The 25,233-nt window shown below is 50.6% G+C and overlaps 1 protein-coding gene across 1 annotated transcript in view; it reads right to left on the bottom strand.

Annotated features, from left to right (window-relative positions):
- Nucleotides 1-25,233, bottom strand: part of LBR (lamin B receptor) — a 1,228,970-nt gene that overhangs the window by 229,280 nt on the left and 974,457 nt on the right. The window contains exon 10 of the mRNA XM_069608704.1: nt 13,638-13,763. Within this exon, the coding sequence (XP_069464805.1) occupies nt 13,638-13,763 (126 nt within the window). The remainder of the gene's footprint in view (nt 1-13,637; nt 13,764-25,233) is intronic.

Genomic DNA, 25,233 nt, shown 5'->3' on the forward strand with positions numbered 1-25,233 from the left:
GATGAGGAATACGTTGGAGGAACATCCAATCGAAAGAACGTTACCAGTGGTAAGTAACTTGTTCGAGTGGATTGTGTCCTCCAACGTATTCCTCATTTTAGGTAGACTCTCAAAGCAGTATTTTGTATAATTTCTCTTGAGGATGGGTTAGATTTTTTTTAATGCCCTTAGATGGCGGAATAAAGCACTGCTTTTCCAAAAGACAGCTCCTTAGACTGGGAAGCATCGCTATAGAATTTTGAAAAGGTGTATAGCGAAGACCAAGTTGCTGCTTCGCAAATGGACCTTATTGGAACACATCTTTGAAGGGCTGTCGAAGAGGCGATGCCCCTGGTGGAATGAGCCCTTAACCCTTCTGGGTTCTTGTGCTAGTCTGTAGCATTCTGAAATGCAAAGCACGATCCAGCGTGAAATTGTCCGTTTTGTCACCGATTGACCCAGTTTCCTTCCTGTGTAACCTATAAAAAGCTGGTTGTCCACTCTAAGTCTGGAAAGCCTAGAGATTTAAAAGCTTAAAGCTCTTTTTGGATCCAACCTGTGTAATCTTTCCTCCTCCTTATAAGGATGGGGTGGAGGATAGAATGCGGGTAAAAACATTTCGAACATAAATGAAAATCAGATATTACTTTCGGTAAAAATGATGGCTTAACCCTCAACACAACTCTGTCCTTATGGAACACAGTATAGGGTGGCCCAGAAGACAGTGCCTGCAATTCGCTCATTCTTCTTGCTGATGTTAAAGCAACTAAGAAGGCAGTTTTGCATGTTAGTACTCTTAATGGACACATGTGCATGGGCTCAAAAGGAGCACAAATTAAGAATTTTAGGACTAAATTGAGATCCCAAATCGGTACTTGAAATGGGTGAGAAGGAAACACATTAGTCAGTCCTTTTAAGAATTGTATTATCAAAGGAATTTTGAAGTAGGAGCATTCTTCCGACGAGCGCTTGAAAATGGAAAGCGCTGCAAGGTAACCTTTTATTGTTCCAATATTCAGACCTCTATGTGCTAGGGTCAGAAGGAAAGATAATACTTCCGGAATAGAACATAGAAAAGGATTGAACTTCTTTTCTCTGCACCAGTTGCAAAACCTTTTCCAACAGCAACGGTATAGAGACTTTGTTGCTGGCCTTCTTGCCGAAAGCAACACCTCCATAACTTCTGGAAGGTTCCAATCCCTGTATTTCAGCCTTTCAGACACCAAGCATGACGGTTGAGCGTTTTGACCTCTGGATGGAGAACCTGACCTTCCATTTGAGAGAGAAGGTTCTCCCTCTGAGGAAGACGTACTGGAGGACAGATGGACATGTCTAGAAGGTCCGGGTACCACGTTCTCCTGGCCCAATCCGGGGCAATTAGGATCATGCGGCTCCAGAAGCGTCTCAGCCTCCGGATGACCTGAGGAATGACGGGAATCGGAGGGAACGCATACAATAGAACGCGTCCCCCAGGGCTCCTCTCGGGGGAAATTCCCTCGAGCAATACCTTTCGCATTTTCGGTTGATACCGGTTGCAAAGAGGTCTACTTGAGGGGTTCCCCAAATGGCGAAGATCTCTTGAATGACTTCCTGAGCCAGTTCCCATTCGTGGGACACCGTGCTCTGCCTGCTCAGAGCATCTGCCGTCATATTCTCTTCCCCGGCTAGATGAATTGCCGTTAAAAGAGATTCCCTCCTGAATTGCCCAATACCAGAGCTGCATTGCCTCTCTGCACAGAGGTAGTGACCCCACACCACCTCTTTTGTTTAAGTAATGCATGGCCACTGTGTTGTCTGTCATTATCAGGACATTCTTTCCCCTGACAGATGGCAGGAAGGTTGCCCTCAGCTATAAAAGGTTGATGTGTAGTTTGGACTCCGATGGAGACCAACGACCGTTGATTGTCAAATCGTTGGCATGAGCTCCCACCCCATGAGTGAGGCGTCCATCACTACTGTGATCTCCGGCCATGGTTGCCAAAAAGGTTCTCCTTTTAGGATGTTCTCTGTACAGGTCCACCATAGAAGATCTTGTCAGACCTTGTTCGGAATCTGAAGAAGATCCATCATTTGACCCAAGAACTGGGACCACTGAGTCTTTAGAGCCCATTGAAGGGATCTCATCCTCAAGCGTGCCTCTGGCACCAGGAAGATGCAGGATGCCATGAGGCCGAGCAACCTTAAAAAGTCGTAAGCCTGGAGATTTTGGGCATTTTGGAATTTGGAAACCATCTGAAGAATGTCTTGATCCCTCGACTTGGGAGGCGAGCTCTTTCCCAGGGATGTGTCTAATACAGCTCCAATGTACTGAAGCTGTTGGGAAGGTGTCATTTGCGACTTCTTGAAATTGAGGGAGAAGCCCACTCTGTGGAGGAAGTGGCAGGTGACTTTCAGATGATCCAGTGCTTGCTTGGCAGAACGCGCCCTGATCAACCAATCGTCCAAGGAGGGGTAGACATGAATCCCCCCTCTCCTGAGGTGAGCTGCCACCACTACCATTAACTTGGTGAAGACCCTTGGGGCGGAGGTCAATCCGAATGGCAGGACTCGAAACTGATAGTGTCGCCAACTACGAACCTCGGGTATTTTCTGTGCTTGAGATGAATCGGCACATGAAAATAAGCATCCTGGAGGTCCAATGACACCAACCAGTCCTGAAGTTGAAGGGCCTGAAGAATCTGAGAAAGGGTAACCATCTTGAACTTGTCCTTCCTGAGGAACTTGTTCAAGTTTCTTAAGTCCAAGATGGGTCTCAGTCCTCTGTCCTTTTTGGGGATCAAAAAATACAGGGCGTACCATCCCTTGTTCCTCTCCGCTGCAGGTACTGGTTCTATAGCACCTTTCTCCAGCAAGGTTAGACCTTCCTGCTGTAGGAGCGGGTTCGAAGACTTCAACTGGTGTCTCATGGTGGATTGTTTTGTGGTTGCGTTAGAAAAGGAAGGCAGTAGCCTTGGGCTATTATTTCTAGAGCCCAAACAACTGAAGTAATGGATTGCCATTCTTGCAGATGCTGTGACAGCCTGCCCCCTACGGGTGTTTTGTGATGCAAGTCCTCAAAGTGGTTTTGTGGCGGATGTTGCAGAGGCGCTGCAGCTGGAGCTGGCTTTGCACGTTTTTCCTCGTCCACCGCGAGTGGCCTTTTTCTGGCCCTTTTGACTGGCCATTCCTCTCGCCTTTCCATATGAGGTGTAGTAACGATAGGATCGTCCTCCCTCCACGATTGTCCTTGCGCACGAAAAGGCTGAGGTTGCCTAAGGAACAAGTTACTTACCTGTAACTGTTGTTCTCCAGCATGGGTCTGGCATGGATTCACATGCTCATGAATATTCCCCGTCGTCAGGCTGGGAATCCTCGGTAAAGAAAAAACCAGTATCAGTTTCGTTTCTGATCTGTCTTTCGTAGTAATAACCAATCACTGGTCTCTGCGTCATACTGACCACAGCCAATGACTGCCCTCTACCTAAGCACCGCCTCTGGCAGCCATCTTCAGATTTGGAAGCACGTGAAGTGGCAGTATGACCAAGTGAAGAGCCGCAGAGGGGTAGGCGGGAGGGTTCGCATGTGAATCCATGCCAGACCCATGCTGGAGAACAACAGTTACAGGTAAGTAACTTGTTCCTTCTCCAGCATGGGGTCTGGCATGGATTCACATGCTCATGAATAAAGAATACATAGCAGTACACACATGCACAACCACGGGAGGTGGCAAAGGCTCAACATTAAGCATAGCATCAAACTCAACATTAAGCATCTTACCTCCTCACCAGGCTCACCTCAGGCGAACAGGTTGCGCAGCACTGCTTGGCCGACCCTGGACTCCTCCCTGGAATCCCGGTCGACGCAGTAGAATCTCGTGAAGGTGTGCGTCGACCTCCACGTAGCAGCCCTGCATATGTCCAGCAGGGGCACACCAGAAAGGAACGCCGTGGTAGCTGCGATCGCTCTGGTGGAATGGGCTCTCGGACGGCCGGGCAGCGGTCGGTTCGCCAACCGATGACAGTACATGATACAGCCGGAGAGCCATCTGGAAATGGAAGCCTTCGAGAGAGCCTTCCCCTGATTGACAGGTCCAAAGTTCACAAAGAGTTGTGACGTCTTCCGAAAACACTTCGTGCGGTCCACGTAGAACTTCAGCGCTCTAGCTACATCCAGCGAGTGCAAAGTCCTCTCAGCCGGCGACGAAGGCGACGGGAAGAATACAGGCAACACCAAGGGTTCGTTGAGATGGAAGTCCGACGGTACCTTGGGCATGAAGGAGGGGTGCGTCCTGAGCACTACCCTCGTGTCGTGGAAAGTCAAGTACGGGGCCTTGCAGGAAAGGGCCTGGATCTCTCCCACTCGTCGTGCGGAGGTGATGGCCACAAGAAAAGCAGTTTTCCACGATAGAAACTTCAACGGGGCCGAGTGCAGAGGCTCGAACGGAGGTCCCATGAGCTTGGTCAGCACCACGTTGAGCTCCCACGCCGGGGCCGGAGCCTTCACCGGCAGGAACGATCTGAACAGTCCCTTCATGAACTCTTTCACCAGACGATGAGACCACAAGGACGTCCGCCCCGTGGTTCTGGTGTATCGGGAGATCGCAGCAAGATGAATCTTGATGGACGCGTGTGCCAGTCCAGCTTTGGCCAGCGTCAGCAGGTACGGCAGTACTTGGGGGGCCGTAATCCGTAGAGGGTTAATCTTCTGTGCGTGGCACCAGACAGAGAACCTCTTCCATTTGTGTCCGTAGCATTTAAGAGTCGAGGACGCCCTGGCCTTTGCAAGAACCTCTCTGCAGTCGGCCGGTATGTCGTATCCTCCAAACTCTAGCGCTGCAGGAGCCAGGCCTGCAAGTTCAGCGACTTCGGGTCGTGGTGGAGGATGGCGCCTCCTTCCCTGGAGAGTAGATCCGCGTCCGCCGGCAGCTTGATCGGCGGGGACGCTGACAAGTCCAGAAGGTCCGGGAACCATATCTGCCTCGGCCACGCAGGTGCGACGAGGATCATCCTGCACCGTGACCTCTTGAGCTGGTTGACGAGCCGGATTAGCAGAGGCAAGGGAGGGAACGCGTAGAGGAACAGGCCCTCCCAGGGGAACGAGAAAGCATCGCCCATGCTCCTCGTCTGGGGAAACCTGCTGGCGAACCTCCGGCACTTGGTGTTCGTCGCCGTCGCGAACAAGTCGATCTGTGGTGTGCCCCACCGTCGGAAGAGACGATCCACCAGATCCTGCCGTAGTTCCCACTCGTGGCACGAGCGCAGCTCCCTGCTGAGTGAGTCGGCGATGGTGTTTTTTATCCCTGCCAGATGAAACGGCACCAGAAAAATCCTTTGGGCGACGGCCCAATGCCACAGGTCCTGCGCCTCCTTGGACAGCGCTGGGGACCTGGTTCCGCCCTGTTTCCTGATGTAAAACATGGTGGTGGTGTTGTCGGTGAAGATCCTCACCACCTTGCCCTTGAGGGACGGAAGGAAAGACCTGAGGGCCCAAAACACTGCACGGAGCTCCAGGACGTTGATATGCAGGGACTTCTCCGTCGGGAGCCAGAGTCCCTTTGCGTGCAGATTTTCGGTGTGCGCTCCCCACCCTTCCAGGGAGGCATCCGTAGTCACAGTCTCCTGGTGGGCTGGGGTCTGGAAGTCCATGCCCGCCGTCAGATGCGCGCGGGTGCCCCACCACCGTATCGCTCGTCGGAAGTTCTCGTCGAGCTTGATCCTTTCCTCGAAGCTGCCCGTCGTCTGGATCCAGCGCGCATCCAGGAATTCTTGCAACGGGCGCATCCGGAGCCTGCACATGGGAATGAGGTAGATGCAGGAAGACATCATCCCGAGGAGGGACTTGATGGACCTCACTTTGGCCGCGTCGGCCACCAACATCCGTTGCACCTTGCCCAAGATGGTCCTGGTCCTCTCCTCCGACGGGGAGGCCAGAAGGGACACTGTGTCTAGCCTCGCTCCGAGGAACAGTGCGACTTGCGCGGGCACCAGGTGGGATTTGGCGTAGTTCACGAAGAGTCCCAGGTCCGTGAGGAGTTGGACGGTCCTTGCCGTGTGAACCACGGCGAGTTCTCTCGTCTTGGCGCGGATGAGCCAGTCGTCCAGGTAGGGGTAGACGTGGATCCCCTCGCGGCGCAGCTGCGCCGCCACCGGTGCGAGGCACTTGGTGAATACCCTGGGTGCCGACCGTAGTCCGAAGGGGAGGGCTCTGAACTGGTAATGACGCCCTTGGACCACGAACCTGAGGAATTTTCGGTGCCCCTTTAGGATGGGAATGTGGAAGTAGGCATCCTCCAAATCCAACGACGACAGGAAATCCCCTTCCTCCAGCTGGCCCAGGACGTGCTGGAGGGTGACCATCCGGAACTTCTGCGCCTTGATGAACTTGTTCAGACGTCGGAGGTCTAGGATGGGGCGCCATCCTCCCGTCTTCTTCTTCACGAGGAAGTATCTCGAGTAAACTCCGGAGCCCCGAAGCCTCTTTGGGACGATTTCGATGGCGCCCTTTCTGAGCATCGCCTTTACCTCCAGGAGAAGTTGAGGGACGTGAAGTTCTTTCCTGGCCACGGGGGGGACACGCGGGCACCTTCTTTGAAACTCGAGCGCGTGACCCCGGGCCAGGGCGTCCAGAACCCAAAGGTCGGTGGAGATGGACTCCCACACGCTGACGAAGCCCGCCAGCCGGCCTCCCACCGGGGTGCTCCGGTGGGGGCCCGACCCCACAGCCGGTTCAATCCTGCTTGGACGCGGCCTTGCCGCCTTGACCTCCTGGGCGACGACGGCGGGGTCCGCTAGACTTGCCTCGTCCTCTGTAGGCCTCTTGCGACGACGAGCGGGCCGCTTGACGGTAGGAAGCGAAACCGCCGCCGGAACCTCTGGAGGCGCCCTTGCCTCCGCTGCTCCGAAAGGGCGTCCGACGTTGCTGCAGGACTCCGAGGGCCCTGGCCGTCTCAGTATCCGCCTTGATGGCCTGAAGGGAATCGTCCACTGTCTTCCCAAACAGGTTGTTCCCGTCGAAGGGCATGTCCAGGACTCTGGTCTGGACGTCCTGCCGGAAATCCGTAGCTTTGAGCCATCCACGACGTCGAAGGCAAACGCCGTTGCCCAACTGGCGGAACCCAGTGTCGGCGATGTCCGTCGCCACAGTGATGGCGTGGTCCGAGGCCACCTCACCTTCCTGCAGGATCTCCAGGGCCTCCGCCCTCTTGTCGTCCGGCAGAAAATCCAGCAGGGGAGCTATCTTGTACCAGAGCTCCCTGTCGTAGCGAGCCACGATAGCCAAGGCGTTGGCCGCTTTAATCGTCGTCGCTGCCGACGAGATGACTCTACGTCCCATAGCATCCAATTTCTTTCCCTCGCCGTCCGGCGGGGAAGTCGATGTGGAGGCCGCACCCCCCCCCCGCTTTCTTCCTGGCCGCCGCGGAGACGACGGAATCCGGGGTAGGCTGTGCCCGGAGGCACAGGGGGGCCGTGTCCGGGACCCGGTACTTCTTCTCGTACCGGTCTCTTCTAGCTGGCGTCGTGGAAGGGTTCTTGAGGAGGGAAAGGCCCTCATCCCAAATGTCGTCCAACAGAGGCACTGCGAGGACCGTCTTCCTCTTGGCCTTGCGCCGCTGATAAAGGAAACCTTCCTTTTTCTTCTCCTCAGGGCAGAGTTGGAAAAGCTCGGAAGCCCTGGAGATCATGGAGTGGAAAGATCCGATCTCGTCGGGCGGAGAAGCCCTGGCGGGAGGCGACGACGGAATATCCTCGTCGTATGCCTCGTCGTCCGTACCCGTCGCTGCCGTGTCAGTCCCCGTATCATCCCCTCGGGGTAACGGCAGTCTCGTCCTTATCTCGGAGCATAAGGACTGTATGGCCAACAAAATGGCCGCCGAGTTGACTTGCGGCGCTGGCAGAGGGGAATCCGACGGGCGAGCAGGGGCACCGTCGGTATCCTCGACGATGTCGTCGTCGTCGTCACCTGCGTCGGGGTCCATTCCGACGGGCAGGCCTTCTTCCACGCCTAGGCCGTGGCTTAAGACCTCGATCAGCTCCTCTTCTGAGGTTGAGGCCGAATCTACGACGGCGCCCTGCCCCCCCTTCTTCTTCCCCACGGGGGGTTTCACGGGGGTCCTATCGATGGGCACAAAAGAAGACTCCCTCCGAGGAGGCAGGGAGATTCTGGGCCCCGAGGTCGCTACCACTGGCGCAGCCTCCACAGGCTGAGCCAGGGCCGCCGCGACCGTCTCGATAGAGGGCTTGGTCGGATGGATCAAGGCCTTCACCACCTTAGGTGCGCTCACCGCCTTATCCTTGAGGGAGGGGGCACTGCCACGCTCCTCCTCTGCCTTAGAGCTCGACTGGGGCCTCTCCAGGAGTTTCGCCGGGTGCTCGGCCTTCCTCTTACCCGACCCAGAGCGTTGGCTCGTGGCTGATGGTGCCGGGGAGGGTGCGCCCTGCCTGGCGCCCGTAGAGCCCGACCGTTCGGCGCTCCCGGTGCCAGCGGACTCGCGGTGCTTAGCCTTATGTTGGGCCCCCGTCGCCGGGGCGCCCTCAAAGGTCTTAGAAGACCGCTCGGGTTTCTTCTTCTTCTCGCCAGACGGGCTCTTACCCTCCAGCCAGTTGGCGAGACGTTGATGACGGTCCTTCATGGTCCGTTCCGACATGTTGCCGCAAAACGCACAGTCCTTCTCCACGTGCGTCTTGTCCTCATGAAGGCAATAAAGGCAGAAAGAGTGTTCGTCCTCCTTAAAGACGTTCTGCAGCTGGCATCCAGGGCAGACCCTGAACAGCTTTCCGGGCGTCGAGCTTCCCTTCTCCTGGGCCATCTCCGAGACAGGGCCTGAGAAGCTTCTGGAGTCCTCCGAAGTGTAGCTCGACAAAATCTTCACCCTTGAGGGGCGCAGACGAATCCGACACGGGTCCCCGTTGATCGGATGTAGGATCGGTGGAGCTTGAGGCTCTTTTGACCGAAAGAATCGAGTTTTTGTGAAAAAAACGCGAAAAAATAGCACTAACGCTCGAGAGCAATAGCACGAGGATCCCAACACATGAACGTGCGGTAAAAATCTGAAGATGGCTGCCAGAGGCGGTGCTTAGGTAGAGGGCAGTCATTGGCTGTGGTCAGTATGACGCAGAGACCAGTGATTGGTTATTACTACGAAAGACAGATCAGAAACGAAACTGATACTGGTTTTTTCTTTACCGAGGATTCCCAGCCTGACGACGGGGAATATTCATGAGCATGTGAATCCATGCCAGACCCCATGCTGGAGAATAGCAGCTCCTAAAGATTTGCAAGCTGCTTTTGAGGTCTGCAACCTCTCAAGGCTTTCGTCAGCCTTGTTGAAAAAAGGTGAGACCCGTCAAAAGGCATGTTCAGAAGGCAGTTCTGTACGTCCGGTGCAAAACCGACTTCCGTAACCACGCAAATCTGCGCATTACAGTGCTAGTGCCCATGGACATGCTTACACTATCCGCAGTGTACAATCCATATTGAAGGGATTCCTGCATGGCTTCCTTTCCATCTCTAACGATGGCTCGGAACCCTTCCCTTTCTTCCCCTTCTGGTATGTGCTCCGCCGCCATTGCGATGCACTCCCACAGAGTGTATGGAAATTTTGCCAAGGCACATGTGGAGTTGGCAGATTTTAAAGCCATACTCCCAGCTGAAAATACCTTCCGTGCCCAGCCATCCACACGCTTATCGTCCCTGTCTGGAGGGATAGAAGGGTACGCAAGTTTGTTAGAAGCTGTGGCTGCCTGTATGACCAGACTCTTGGGAGTTGGATGTTTTGACAGATAGCCGGGGTTGCCACTGGCCGGGCGGTATTTTGGAGGTGAGGGATTTATTTACCGGAGGAATAGAATCCGGAGTTTCCCAATTCTTGGCCACCCTGTTTTGCAAGGATACATGAAAGGGTAGTACTGGGTCTTCGGTGGGACCATGGTCCAATACATCTGTTAAATCATCTTAGATGAACTGGGCTGGTGGTCTAGCCCATCCTAAGTAATCTACTACCTTCGTCGTATGATGGACTGGCATGCGCTCCTGGTTCTGGTCTGCCAAAGTCATTCTCAGGAGATGTGTCAATGCTACTTGCATTGTGTAAAGATTCCACCAAATCCCTCATTCTGCTTTCCTCCGAGATCAAGCATTCTGGGACTTTTGGGGTGCCAAATTCTAACCCAAAAGGTACATTTTCCTCATCAGACCTCTCTTGCTCCTCAAAAATTGAGGTCAGGGATTTGAAAAACTCCTTCCTGGGGAGAGGCTTGAAAACCTTCTCTGGGGGAGGAGGAGGAAGAGGTGTAGTACCGGGCTCTGAGGATATTACAGGTTTTGTAACCTTATCCTTGTCTTTTTCTGGCTTGACTGGAGCCTTTGGCGCCAAGGGTTTCGGCGTCGACGTCGATAAGGGCATTGACGGCGTCGACGACATAGTAGTCGACAGGTTCTGCTTCGAGGGCGTCGAGGCGGTCTTCGAAGATTTTACCTTCGAGGTGTGATGGGTCTCGGACGGCGTTGGTGACCTCGAACGGTCGACTCGAGCGTTTTTTGCTCGGCGTCCTTTTTCGATCACCCAGGCTCGAGGGCGCGCGAGTGTCGGAGCGATGCCGTTCCCGGCCAGCTTCCGAAGAAGGCGCGGACCGAGGCTTCGCTTTCTCAAACACCTCCATCATTTTGACCCTGAATGCTTCCCACTCTTCGGAAGACGAATGTTTCGTGGGGCATTTCATTTTTTTCTGAGACTCGTCTGACAGCGAGGTGGAGGGAGACCTATGGCATCGTTTCTTCAATTTTTTTGACGAAGACGACAAGCGATGGGAATCGCTGCGGGACCTAGATCGATGCCTTTCGCGTCGAGGAGATTTCTCCTCACGGGATCTCGACGCTAGAGGCTTTACGATCGGTTTTTCAACCTACCTGTAGCTTTCCTCTCCTTTCTCGCAATGCCTTCCCCCGTCATCGCCTGACACTTCGTACAGGCCTCCATGTCGTGGGCTTCTCCAAGGCACCAGAAACACTCTTGGTGCGGGTCCGTGATCGACATTTTTGAGCCGCACGACTTGCACATTTTGAATCCCGATCTCGGGGTTGTGGTCGGCATCGATGACGAGGACATATTTCGTTTGCATTATATATTCTTTCACAGAACTCGAGGCACGCCGAATGTCCGAAGCAATGTATGCTGCGGAAAAACAGAACTGAGGCCAACGAGCGCCGCACGTCCTACTTATACACCCGATGACGTCACCCTCGACGGAGGCCTTCGGGGAACCATCGAAACGACATCGACGCACGGCGCCCTCTGCCGAAAAAATTTCCGAAGAGCAGCAAAGCTGGATGGAATACATCTAATATGAGGAATACGTTGGAGGACACAATCCACTCGAAATATTAGTTTCTTACTAACTTCATTTTACATTTTGCATTTGTCAATTCATTCTAATCATATCATTTTTACCCTGTCAAAAAAAGAAATAAAAAAGAACCCAATTAAAACACCAATTTAAGTAAGCTCCCAGCGCATCTTTCCCCCAAATTTCCAACATAGAATTTCTCACCAGATTAACCAACTATTGGCTTCAGTATGTTATCAAAGTAGTCCACTACTGCACGTTTGCTTATAACTCCCTCCTGATAACATCAATGACCACCACGTGTCCATGTCACCATTTACCTGGGTAAAGTTCCCCAAAAAGTGAGACCTTTTGTAATTAGAGTTTTGCATCTTGCACCTAGATGTTGTACAGATTCCACTTCCTTGGTACAGAATCGATACAGCTTGTCACTTGTGTCCGGCTGATGTTTTAGGTGCTGCATTACTTTTTTTTTACCATATCCTTCAGAAGGATGTTCAGTGCTCTATCTTCTCCACCATGGTTAAGAGCTGTCACGAATTTGCCACGTTTATCCTGTGTGGCAATTCAGTCCCCTTCTAGCAATTTCTTCTTTGCGGCACATGGATTGGTTAACAAGGTATCTGTGTCGATGTTTAAATGGGCTAACTGAACTTGTAGTTTCTTGGTCCATCTCTCAAGGAGCCCTCTATACTGTGATCCTAATTTGGAGGCAAGTATCTGGTATGGTCTTATTGTCAGCATTAGCTGCATTTTTCTCCACATAGCAATAGTTTTCCACAAAACTATGGAATATAGTGACTGTAGCCTAAATTCGTATCTAATTAGGGTCACAGGGACCCCCATTGGCGAGTGAAACACTTTCTGCCAAAATTGACCAAGAACTTGCCAGAATATTTTTCTGATATTGAATCCAGCCTCACTTCCAAAGGTCATTGTCGCCATTACTTTTTGGCGATAGAACATAAGAACTGGTTTTATGGAAAATTTACCATAGGTAGCATGTATCTTCATTCCTTGAAGGGCAAGATTTTGCCTCCTGTACCTCGCGGTGAGAACCTTCACCGGAGGGTAAGTTTAACATTTCAGGTACTCCCTCACATACTACTCAGAGATTTTAACACTACACATGGGTTTGGTGATGGATTTATCTTGCTATCTTTACTTTTGGTGCAAGTATCAGTATGGAGCCATGACCCTGTACTCTCACTTTTAAACAAAAACTCCCTAGTTTTCAAATCTTCACGTGGTGGAGGGGATCTGGACCATTGTTAAATGCCGTAATCAACATGTGTTTCGTGGATTACCCCTCACAATGGTTTTGGTAAAACAATCCTTTTTCGGCCTGAGGAAGGTGGAATGATGTGGATAACAGCCGAAACGTATTGGCCATGTGTGATCCCTGTAGACACACAGTTGTGGCTTCCCAGTACTAGTACATAAGTACTGCGCTATACGTAGACCCCCGAATCTGAAATTTGACCCTTGTGGTGGGTTTTCTAACAATAGTATATTAGCTAGAAAGAGGGGATTTCCTGCATCTAGCAGGTTCTTTAGAGGATTAGGTGCTCTTATATTCATTTTTTTCTCTGTGTAATTTAATTTTATGTAGGTAATGTCAATAGCAAATATTTGAAGGATTTTTGGTACGTCTGAGTGGAATTTGATACATTGTACAGTGTTATGCAAAATTAATTGCGTGCGTCTTTTTTATATATAGATATGCTTTGCCAAAATATTTACAGAATAAATAATGCTGTATGGTGCAAAGAAAAAATATCAATATGCCTTTGGAAGTGATTAATTCTGGACAAAGATAAATAATCTAAATCTGCATTAGGATAGCTGTGGGCATCTACTTTTGAATTTGACTCCTATACTCTACACCTTACAAGTTATAGGAAATCATTTCCTGCTTTGAAACACTACTGTTGGGACAATTTTTCGTGTTGACTATTTAAAAATCCCTGGCCCTGGAAAGAGTAGGGCATTGCCTTTTTGTAAAACAAACTAACAAACTAAGCAGAACATTCCAAATCAGTCAAGGAGAGAAGATTATCAGAAATGAAATTCGAAAGTTGACAAGTGAGAAGAATACTCTGATGATGGCTATTAAAATGCTTAGTCTGGGAGATGGGAAAGGTGTTAACAAATCTGGAAGCCTATGGGAACTCCTGCAGAGGGAGCAAGACTGAAATTAGACTGCTTTGGAGAGTAGGTATGGTGAAAATCAGCAGTCATATTTTAACTTTTGTCTCAAAATCTGAAGCGCTGCACAATGTTTTCGATTTTAACTATATGCTTAAAATGTTACTTTTGCTAAAGTATTTGACTTACCTCATTCCATAGAGCATCCAGTACATATAAGAGTTGGAAGCAGTTAACCAGAATCATGGACAAAGAAGGTGCATCGCGCACATTCACTTTCATCTCAGCGAACAGCATTACCAAATTGATGAGGACCTGAAATATGAAGTTTGGTTATTTTATTTTTGTGTGATGGCACACTCAAACTTATATTTTGACATCTGTTTTGATGGGAAATGTACCAAAATGTTGCACCCAGAATTCCGACTACCCCCCCGAACCCTCACTTACACCATATATATCATATATATATATATATGTGGAGGGTATGGGATATACTAATAGTATGGAGGAGAGCGGGGGTGGGGCCCCCCCGCATATGTATGTGGTATAAGGGGGGTTGAAAAGAAAAAAAAAGTTGGCCGTCGGACATCTGATCACATGTCCCTTTTGATGTTATGAGGATTGAACATGCGCTTTATTACTGTTCCTCTCTTATGTGAGCAAGACAATTTAAAGAATTAGATACATGTATAAATTATATAAATAAATTATAAATGATGACATGCAATGTCTCATACTTTTGCATTTCTTTCATTGGATGTGTAATATTCTATGACCACATTCCTCATTTAAAAAATAAAAAAATAAAAAAAAATGTTTTCTTCCTTATGACAAAAAATGGTCGCAGGCATGTTTCACACTATTTGAACTCTATTTTAGTTCAACATGCCTGTTCTTCGGGACAGATTTTACAACAATTTCTGATATGGTGGGCGTGTAGGTCCTTTGTTATTGTATTTACACTCATTAGCCTTGCTACTTTTTCAGTAATGTTCGGTGATGCTCTTATCTTGTGAGCTTTCATTTATTACAGATGACACTGCATTATTCCACATCCAAGTTAATTTTGTTAAAATATTTTTACATATACTCCCAATTGTCAAGCTGACCATAATGTGTAGTCTGATGTCCGCTTTAGCACATAACGGACACCTGCATGAATAGAACGCCACAATCCGCTTATACTCGGCGGAGCAGAGTGAGCATGTTATATGGCAAGGGCGAATAGAATGAGAGTGGGCACATGGCATCTACCATGTAGCGACTGCACATAACTTGATATGGTTTTAGACCACACACGGGCAGACTGACAATTGGGAGTATATGTACAATCTAAACTAATTAATGCAATTTGGATGGGACCACTTTATATCTGTACATGTCACTGTGAGCACCTAGATTAGACAAAGGTTTTCTCATTGTATTCTTTTGGTCTAGACAGTTTTATCTGTCCCTGGACCTCTGAGATATACCACTAACTGGCATAATATACTGGCCTGCTAAGCTCTGTAGGATTCCAATTCTGGTAGCCAGTCCGAGACTCGACTAATCAGCGCCTGTGGTGCGACCTCGCGGCAGCTAAGGACACATTTTACCGGTTAGGCAAGGTTTGTATGCAGTACCCTCTAGGACCACTACAAACAACTATGACTACAGGTGTAAGCAAAAACAACCTTTGGTATAAGTCTCTACCACACAGGTTTTGGTAGCGAGCTGGGCAGCCAGGATTATCTCAAGAGGTAATCTGAGCTTGTAATGATTTTACACAGAGGTCTACAATCACAAGTAATCAGATAGACACTTAAACTCAAGGTTTTTTGGTAAAAACACTTATTTCATTACAGAGTCAGTTATAAAATAATCACTAAAAGGAGGAATTCAATATCACAGAATAAAATACTACAATATTTCCCACTAAACGGTTCTGAAACATTTAAAATACTTTGAAGGACGAGCAAAATGGCATTCAGAGCGTTTGAAGTAGGAGCAAAAAGGCATAAGTTAATAAAACGATTATTACAGTTACTCTTAAACAGTGCAAAATAGTTTGAGTTCACCAGAGGAGTCGATTCAATGCAATAGGTTGGAAAAAGTCAATGGACTAGAGTCTTGTATAGGTAAAAACGGTTCAGGTATTAAAATGGAAAAGTCTTTGCCACGGTTCTCAGAGGTAGTTCACGGAAGAAAGGTTCATATGTCGGGTCACAAGCTGATTAGGCCTGCAAGTTGCCAAAGTTCCATGAACTTTCACGGGGAGAGGTAAGTTCTCTCGGTCGTGTTTTCACAGTACCTTATTTTGAAGAAAAAGATGCAGCTGAAGACTTCTGTTCCTGGCAGTTCCTGCAGATCTCTTTGTTCCTGATCCTCAGTCGTGGGGACAAGAGGGAGGATGTCGGGGAACTTCTGCACTGCACAGGGACTGCTGGCAAACTGGCAATTCTTCGAGTTAGGTAGCTGTCTTCAAGCACACAAGCTGGAGTCCTTCTCCCTGGCTATTTGGTTTCCTGCAGCACTCTGAGGAAAATACAACCAGCTCAGAGAATAGTGTCCGGGTAGCTTACTAGTTGATTGGTCCTACCAATTCAAAGGAAGAAGTCGTCCTTGAAGGGCTTCTCTGTCGAGGGGAACTTGGCGATTCGGACCTGCAGCAGGGCTCTACCGGGCAAACCAAAGGTCCAGTATTGTAGCAGCCGCCCTCTTCCAGCTCGTCTTCGGTTCTTTCGTTCCAGTGCTCGACTCTGCCTTCCAAGCCAAGAGACTCGCCTTTTAAACAGTTTTCTCCAATTCATTCCAGCCCAGCTGCCACTCACCCAGCAGGGTGGCTTGTCCTTGCCAGACAGTCAGCCAGCCAATCACGCCAGAGTGCATTTGGGTCTCCTATGAGACTAAGCACAGGGAGTTTCGGGCATCCCTTTCTGCCCATCCCAGACACTCGTGCGCCAGAGGCGGTCTTCAGTCCTGAAGCCCGCCAAAGACATAGAAACAAAGGGACTAAACCTGGGTTGGCGCGCAGAGGCAAACTCTAGAAGGACCTTTCCAAAAAGAAATGGCGAAAAAAGAAGACCGGGACCCATTAAAACAAAGGAGCCTTGGGCGCCATTTTAAAAAAAAAACATGGCTCCCTCGATTTAACGCTACCGGTGTGCGCGGTTGGGAGAAATCATGGTAGTTCGTTGTAAAACCACTGCCCCCAGCCATTTCGAGAGAAAAGGGTAGCAGGGGACTGCTACATGCGTTTCTAGACATAGGAGATACTAGGTAACCCTGGTTAGGCAGAATCCTGTGCAGTGCCCTTAGGGACCACTACACCTGATTAAGACGACAGGTGGCAATAAAAGTTTTACCTTTGGTACAAGCCTGTACTACTAAGTTATAGTGGTAGCAGTAGCAGAGCAGCCAGGCTTATCTCAAGAGTATATGAGCAGTAGCGGAGATTACATAAAGGGACCACAATTATTTTGACTCAAGCAAACACTGACTCAAGGTTTCAGGTAAAAAATATAAGCACATTTATTTTTAAACTATCAGTTATAAACACAACACCTCTATTAAACTTTACACAAAACCACACGTTAAATATACTACAACTAACCAATTCACTTTGTACAGTAAGTCTCAAGGTAAGTACCCTGTGTTTGAATGAACCGGTGTTATGAACAAAACACGATACCGCGGATACAGATGCGATCACTTTTTGACAGTTCGGTCTACTAAATAAATGCGTATCCGTGACATGAAATGCTACCGGGACAAAAACACACTTAGCACCGGAGATACCCAGAGGGAGTTGGAGGCAAAAATCACAGGCAAAAATTAGGTTAGGTAGACAGTATCGAGAAACACTCAAACAGGAGTTCAAAAGTCAAAGGGTCGGAGCCAGGTTTAGGTGACACCGGAGACCTGTGCCGAAGATCACACCGTTAAGACAGTTCACGATTCAGTGTAGCCAAAAAGTACTTGCATATTGTCAATGTTCGGAGGCAAAAGTTATAAGAAGGAGGGAAGACGAGGACGAGCCTTGAGGATGAAGAAAAGGGATTCACCCAGTTTCCTCAAGTGGAACACAGTACCTTATTCCAACAATGCAGCTGGTGCCCTGGCAGTTGTTCCTGTTGGTTTCCCGCAGACCCACGATTCCTGGAGCTTCGTTGTGAAGGAGGACGTCTGAAGGGGGTCTGCACCACACAAGGATGAAGCCGGCAGCAGTGAGAACGCAAAGGTGTACTCCTTAAAAGCAGGAGAGGCTCAGCAGGTAGCTATCCGGACCACTACAGCAGTGTGCAGCGATTACGACCACGGCGGAGATCTCTGGCTGAAGATGAGCTGCTTATCCCCACCAGGCTCAAGGGAAGAAGACTACGGACTGGATCTCCTCTTAGTTGTTGAAAGGAAGATAGCTCAGGACTGCAGCAGGGCTTCACCGGGACAGGGTAGTTGCAGCAGCCGTCGTTCTTTCCGCTTCTCTTCGGTTCCTTGTAGTTCCAGAGTCGACTCTGACTTCTAGCCCAAGAGACCTGCCTTTTATTCGCAAAACACCCATTCACACAGCCTGGCTGTCAATCATGCGGCAGGGGGGTTGTTAAGCCGGGACAACCACCTCAGCCAATCATGGCAAAGTGTGACTTGGGTTTCCTAGGATACCCTGTGCAGGGGGTGACTACACCCCTTCCCCACGTTCAGTCTACCTAGACACCCAGGCGCCAAGAGGAGGGCTTCTCGGCTTCTCAGCAGAAGCCCGCCAAAAGACGGTGAACAAAGAAGGCAAACCTAGTTTGCCGCGCAAAGTAAAACACAAGAAGGACTTTAACAAAAAGAAATGGCGAATAAACCCAACCGGAGCCAAAAGGAAGACGATTTGGTCAAGTGGGTTTATGTTCGAGGCTAATAGAATAGCCAAGAACAGTACCACGTTTATCTAATATAATTGCGGTACAAAAGTTAGGGTAGATACCACTGCCACCAGCCAAGTCTAAATGTTAAAAGAGCAAAACAATGCTTAGGGAGGTACAGACAGAAAAGGGGTACAGATTAGCCCTTTCCAGTACTCCATGTAAGATGGGGTGTACTGGGTCTGTGGTAAAAATGACTATGTAAAGTAAATGGCAACTTTACCTTTCTCTGGGGGACAGTAGTCCGCCCCAGCGAAATGGAGTCAGAGGGAAGTCTAAAAAGACAACCCTGGGTTACTACACTAAAGGTGAGTGTAACGCATACAAGAACAGGGGCACTTGGAGTGGTGTGCTCCAGTGCCCAAGATCACAAAATGAGTAACAACACATAGGCCAAAACACATGTAAGAGTGGAAAAAGGATGTACACTCTTACCAGGTGAAAAAAATTAACTCCAGAAATCCAGCAAAGCGCTGGGGGACTCACTAGGTGAGGGAAATTAGCCCTGGAAGGAGAATTCTCCCTAACAACCCCTCCAGCACTCTATTGGAAGATAGTGTGTGCTGGGTCTAGGAATTTAAAAAAAGACTAGTGTAGTCAATTTTACTTTACTTTCTGTGGTAAACAGTAGTTTATCCAAGAGAAGAGCCTGAAAGGCTTCCCTGTTTCACTGCACTGAGGGTGCTGTGGAACACACATGAAAAGATGATCCCTATGGAGTTGTCTAAAAGCCACATCAAAATACATGAGATTGGGAAAAAGGCTCACACTCTCCAGTCCTCAAAATCCAGCAATGTTGCTGGGGTTCTCTAAGGTGAAGGGAATTATCACATTTATGAGATTTCTCCCTAACATTACCCACCACTGTCTGGAGATGGAATACAGCCCCCAAGGATTTTATGAAGTTACGGAGAGGACCAAAGGTCAGTCTAGCCACCTTACCATTATACTTTATCGTCGATAAATTAATGACCTACAATTCCTCCCAATACCCCGTCTCTGTGCGTTACCTTCCAGGTAAACATCTTGACACGGAAGGTGGACGTATATAACTTAAAATAGGCTTCACTAGCCCTGAAGAAGGATTTTTTTTATCCGAAACGCGTTGGCAATCATGACATCTTTCAAGCAGCCTACTATATGCGAATGAACATACACATTTGGGACAATTGTGTCCAGATTGTACATCTGAGCTGTGTGAAACTTCTAACACAACTATGGAATGTAAGGAATAAGATACTTACCTCTAACAGTTGTTCTCCAGCATGGGTCTGGCATGGATTGACATGCTCATGAATATTCCCCGTCGTCAGGCTGGGAATCCCCGGTAAAGAAAAAATCAGTGTCAGTTTCGTTTCTGATCTGTCTTTCTTAGTAGTAACCAATCACTGGTCTCTGGGTCATACTGCCCCCAGCCAATGACTGCCCTCTCCCTAAGCCCAACCCCTGGCAGCCATCCTCAGATTTGGTAGCACGTAAAGTGGCAGTAGGACCAAGTGAAGAGCCGCAGAGGGGAAGGAGGGAGGGTTTGCATGTGAATCCATGCCAGACCCATGCTGGGGAACAAAAGTTACAGGTAGGTAACTTGTTCATTCTCCAGCATGGGGCCTGGCATGGATTCACATGCTCATGAATATAAGAATACATAGCAGTACACACATGCACAACCACGGGAGGTGGCAAGGCTCAACATTAAGCATTACATCAACTCAACATTAAGCATCTCTTACCTCCTCACCAGACCCAACTTCAGGCGAACAGGTTGCGCAGCACTGTATGGCCGACCCTGGACTCCTCCCTGGAATGCCGGTCGACGCAGTAGAATCATATGAAGGTGTGTGTCGACCTCCATGTAGCAGCTCTGCAGATGTCCAGCAGGGGCACACCAGATAGGAACGCCGTGGTAGCAGCGATCGCTCTGGTCGAATGGGCTCTCGGACGGCCGGGCAACGGTCGGTTTGCCAACCGGTGACAGTGCATGATGCAGCCGGAGAGCCATCTGGAAATGGAAGCCTTTGAGAGGGCCTTCCTTTGGTTCACACGTCCAAAGTTCACAAACAGCTGTGATGTCTTCCGAAAACTCTTCGTTCAGTCGGCGTACAACTTCAGCGCTCTAGCTACATCCAGCAAGTGCAAAGTCTTCTCGGCCGGCGACGAAGGCGATGGGAAGAAAACAGGTAACACCAAGGGCTCGTTGAGATGGAAGTCCGACGGCACCTTGGGCATGAAGGAGGGGTGCGTCCTCAGCACCACCCTCGTCTCGTGGAAAGTCAGGTATGGAGGTTTACAGGAAAGGGCCTGGATCTCTCCCACTCGTCGTGCGGAGGTGATGGCCACAAGAAACGCTGTCTTCCATGACAGGAACTTCAACAGTGCCGAACCCAGAGGCTCAAATGGCGGCCCCATGAGCCTGCTCAGCACCACGTCAAGTTCCCACACCGGGGCTGGAGGCTTCACCAGCGGGAATGATCAGAACAGTCCTTTCATAAACGCCTTCTCAGGCGATGAGACCACATAGATGACCGTCATGGAGTTCTGGTGTAGCGGGAAATCGTTGCTAGGTGTTTCCACCCCCGCCTTGGCCAGCGACAGTAGGTACGGCAGCACCTAGGGGGCCGTATTCCGCAGAGGGTTAATCTTCTGTGCGTGGCACCAGACAGTGAACCTCTTCACTTATGTCCATAGCACTTGAGAGTCGAGGACGCCCTGGCCCTTGCAAGCACCTCCTTGCAGTCCGCTGGGATATCGTACCCTCCAAACTCTAGTGCTGCAGGAGTCACACCTGCAAGTTCAGCGACCCCGGGTCATGGTGGAGGATGGCGCCTCCTTCTCTGGTGAGGAGATCCGCATCCGTCGGCAGCTTGACTGGGGGGGGGGGGGCAGGGGGGAACACTGACATGTCCAGAAGGTCCGGGAACCAGATCTGTCTCGGCCACGCCGGTGCGACAAGGATCATCCTGCACCGGGACCGTCTGAAATGATTGATGAGTCGCAGCGGCAACGGTGGGAACGCATACAGGAACATGCAATCGCAGGGAAAGGAGAAGGCATCGCCCATGCTCCCCGGCTGGGGAAACCTGATGGCGAACCTCCGGCATTTGGCGTTCGTCGCCGTCGCAAATAGATCGATCTGGGGATTGCCCCATCGTTGGAATAGATGGTCCACTGGATCCTGCCGCAGTTCCAACTCGTGGCACGAGCGCAGCTCCCTGCTGAGTGAGTCAGCGATGGTGTTCTTTATTACTGCCAGGTGTAAGGGCACCAGAACCATCCCCTGGGCGACGGCCCAGTGCCACAGATCCCGCGCCTCCTTGGATAGGGCCGGGGATCTGGTACCTCCCTGCTTCCGAATATAGAACATCGTGGTGGTGTTGTCAGTGAAAATCCTCACCACCTTGCCCTGAGGGCCCAGAACACGGCCCGAAGCTCCAGTACGTTGATATGGAGTGACCTCTCCTCCGGGAGCCAGAGGCCTCTTGCGTGGAGATCTCCGGTGTGCGCTTCCCATCCCTCCAGGGAGGCGCCCGTCATCACCATCTCCTGATGTGCCGGGGTCTGAAAGTCCATACCCGCCGCCAGAGGCGTGCGGGTACCCCACCACCGGATCGCTTGGCAGAAGGTCTCGTTGAGCGAGATCCTGTCTTCGAAGCTGCCCGCCGCTTGCATCCAACGGGCGTCGAGGAACTCCTGTAGTGGACGCATCGATAGCATGCACAGGCGCACAAGGTAGATGCATGAGGACATCATGCCGAGAAGGGACTTGATGGACCTCACCCTGGCCACCTCCATGGTCGACAGCTGCTGCACCTTGCCCAGAATGGCCTTTATCCTTTCCTCCGATGGAGAGGCCACTCGCGCCACCGTGTCGAGCCTGGCTCCCAGGAACAGGGCGACCTGCGACGGGACCAGGTGGGATTTCGCAAAGAATCCCAGGTCCCCGAGCAGCTGGATGGTCTTCGTTGTGTGCTCGAAGGCGAGTTTTCCTGTCCTTGCTCCGATGAGCCAGTCGGCAAGATAGGGGTAGACGTGGATCCCCTGCAGGCGCAGACGCGCCGCCACCGATGCTAGGCACTTGGTGAATACCCTGGGCGCCGACTTCAATCCGAAGGGAAGGGCCGTGAACTGGTAGTGCCGCCCTTGGACTATGAATCTGAGAAACTTTCGGTGTCGTTTTAGAATGAGGATGTGGAAGTATGCATCCTCGAAGTCCAGCGACGATAGGAAGTCGCCTTCCTTCAGCTGCCCCAGCACATGCTGGAGGGTGACCATCCGGAACTTGTGTGACTTGATGTACTTGTTTAAACGACGAAGGTCCAGAATGGGTCGCCACCCGCTGGTCTTCTTTCGTGCGAGGAAGTATCGAGAGTAAACCCCGGAACGCCGGAGCCTCTTTGGGATGAGCTTGATGGCCCATTTCTTCAGCATCGCCCTTACTTCCAGCAGCAGTTGCGGGACGTGGTTTTCCTTCCTGGCCACGGGTGGAATGCGGGGCACTTCTTTAGGAACGAGAGTGTGCCCGCGGGCCAGGGCATCCAACACCCAACGGTCGGTGGAGATGGACTCCCACACTGATGAAATTCGTCAGTCGGCCTCCCACCGGGGTTCTCAGGTGGGGGCCCGACGCTTCGGCCAGTTCAATCCTGCTTGGCAGCGGGCTTGCCGCCTTGGCGACGCCGATATCCCCCCTGACTTGCCGCGTCCTCTGTAGGCCTCCTGCGACGAGGAGCGGGCCCGCCTGGCGGTATGTCGAGGAGCCGCCGCCGAGGAATACGTTGGAGGACACAATCCACTCGAAGTCTTTGGCTTCTCTCCTCTTCGCTTCTTAGTTCCAGTGGCAACGTCTTGCTCTTCCAGTCCTCAGGACCCTGCTTTTATGCAAAAAGAGCCCCATTCATACAACCTAGCTGTCACTCACACAGTGGAGCGGTCATCTGTAGTGGGAGAAACCTCCAGCCTATCAGGATAGAGTGCGACATGGGTTGCTGATGCAACCCTGTCCAGGGGTCCTACTCTCCCTCCCACACAATGGACCCACCCCAGACTCAGTGGCGCTGAAAGGAGGGCTTCTGGGCAGAAACCCGCCAAACGGACGAACAAAGGATCCTCGACTTGGGTTAGGAGGTTAGAGAAAGACACGAGAAAGAATTTATATTAAAGTTCTGGCACATAAAACCTACCGGAGTAAAGTTAATATCAAAATAAACCGGCGGTATGTTAGAGGCTGTCAGAAAAAGTGGTAGCCTCGAACAATGGGAAAATCCCATTGGAAAATATTTGCGGTCGAATGCCTAAGAGTGGGAAAAAGAGTTTCACTCTTAGCAGGAGAAAAGAAACAAACCCTTCAAATCCAGCAAAGCTGCTGTGGGACTCTATAGGTAAGGGAAATTAGCCATAGGGCCTCATTACACGGACGGCGGTAAGGGTTAACGGTCACCGTTAATGGCAACGGTGACCGTTAACCCTTACCGCCGTACTACAGGTCCCTTTGCGGGTTGGAGGATTTAACGCCTGCTTCTTGCAGGCGTTAAAATCCAACCCGCTAAGGGACCTCGGAGCTAATTACGGCACCGCAAAATTGCGGAGCCGTAATTAGCGCCTTCCCCATTTCCATAGAGCCCTATGGGGCAGAAATGGGAATGGGGAAGGGCAATGGCGGAAAGGGGATTTACCGCCCCTCCAACCTTGGAATGGGGCGGTAAATCCCCTTTCCGCCAAGGCGGTGCCGGTATTTTACCGGCATGAGCCATGGCGCTAATAGCGCCATGGCTCACCGCCTACCGTGTAATGAGGCCCATAGAATGAGAATTCTCCCTAACACCCGTCGACGCGGAAAAGGGGACTGAGGTGTGGCGCCGGAGGGCGGAGTTAGGGCAGCGCATGCTCCCTGGCCCACACCTCAGCATGCCTCTAAATTTAAAGGGGAAGAAGGTTTTTTTTCTGGTGATCAAGGTTCCGTCTCCCGTCCCTTGGAAGGGACGCCCATACAGTAGGGAGGAAAGGGGACGGGATGTAATAGTATTGACTTTACTTACCATTGTAACTTTCTAACCCAGCCCACCCTATCTTACAATAGAATGCTGGAGGGGTTACACCTAGTATCCCCTTTGTCTAGTTTCTCATGTAACATTTTTTACGTTACCCGTTTCGAAGTGAATGGCTGTGGCAGTGGTTTCACTAAAACTACCCTGGTGTGCCTTTACCGTGGGCTGCATTTGCAGCTACAGTAAAGTACCCATGGGAGCAATCTTTGTCAAAATGGCACCCAGTCTTCTTTTTTCGCCATTTCTTTGTGGAAAGGTCCTTCCTGAGATTTACTCTGCGCACCAAACCAGATTTGGTGTCTTTGTTAATTTCGCCTTTGGCGGGGTTCACAAGTGAAACCCGCCTCTGGCTCCAGAGTGTCTGGGGTAGGCAGGAAATGAGGGAATTGACCAAAACTTCCTGTGCTTAGTCTCCTAGGAGACCCAAATACACTCTGTGGTGATTGGCAGGTTGACTGTCTGGCAAGGGCAGCCACCCTGCTGGGTGACTGACAGCTAGGCTGGAATGAGTGGGATAGAACTGAATAAAAGGTGAGTCTTTTGGCTTGGAAGGCAAAGTCGACCACTGGACGAAGGAACCGAAGAACTTGAAGAGGACACCTGCTCCAAATCCTGGACCGTTGGTTTGCCCGGTGAAGCCCTGCTGCAGTGCCGAAACACCAAGTTCGCATCGACAGAGAAGCCCCTGCACGGACGGCTTCTCCCCTTGAGTTGGTGGGACCAATCAACTCCAAAGTAAGCCACCTGGACAACCATCTCAGAGCTGGTTGAATTTCCACATAGTTGCTGCTGGAAACCGTATAGCCAGGGAGAGGAACACCAGATTGTGTGCGTTGCTTTTAAGCTGGCCTA

This window comes from Ambystoma mexicanum, chromosome 4q (assembly GCF_040938575.1).
Source record: "Ambystoma mexicanum isolate Mex_15411 chromosome 4q, UKY_AmexF1_1, whole genome shotgun sequence".
In the NCBI taxonomy this organism is placed as follows: domain Eukaryota; kingdom Metazoa; phylum Chordata; class Amphibia; order Caudata; family Ambystomatidae; genus Ambystoma; species Ambystoma mexicanum.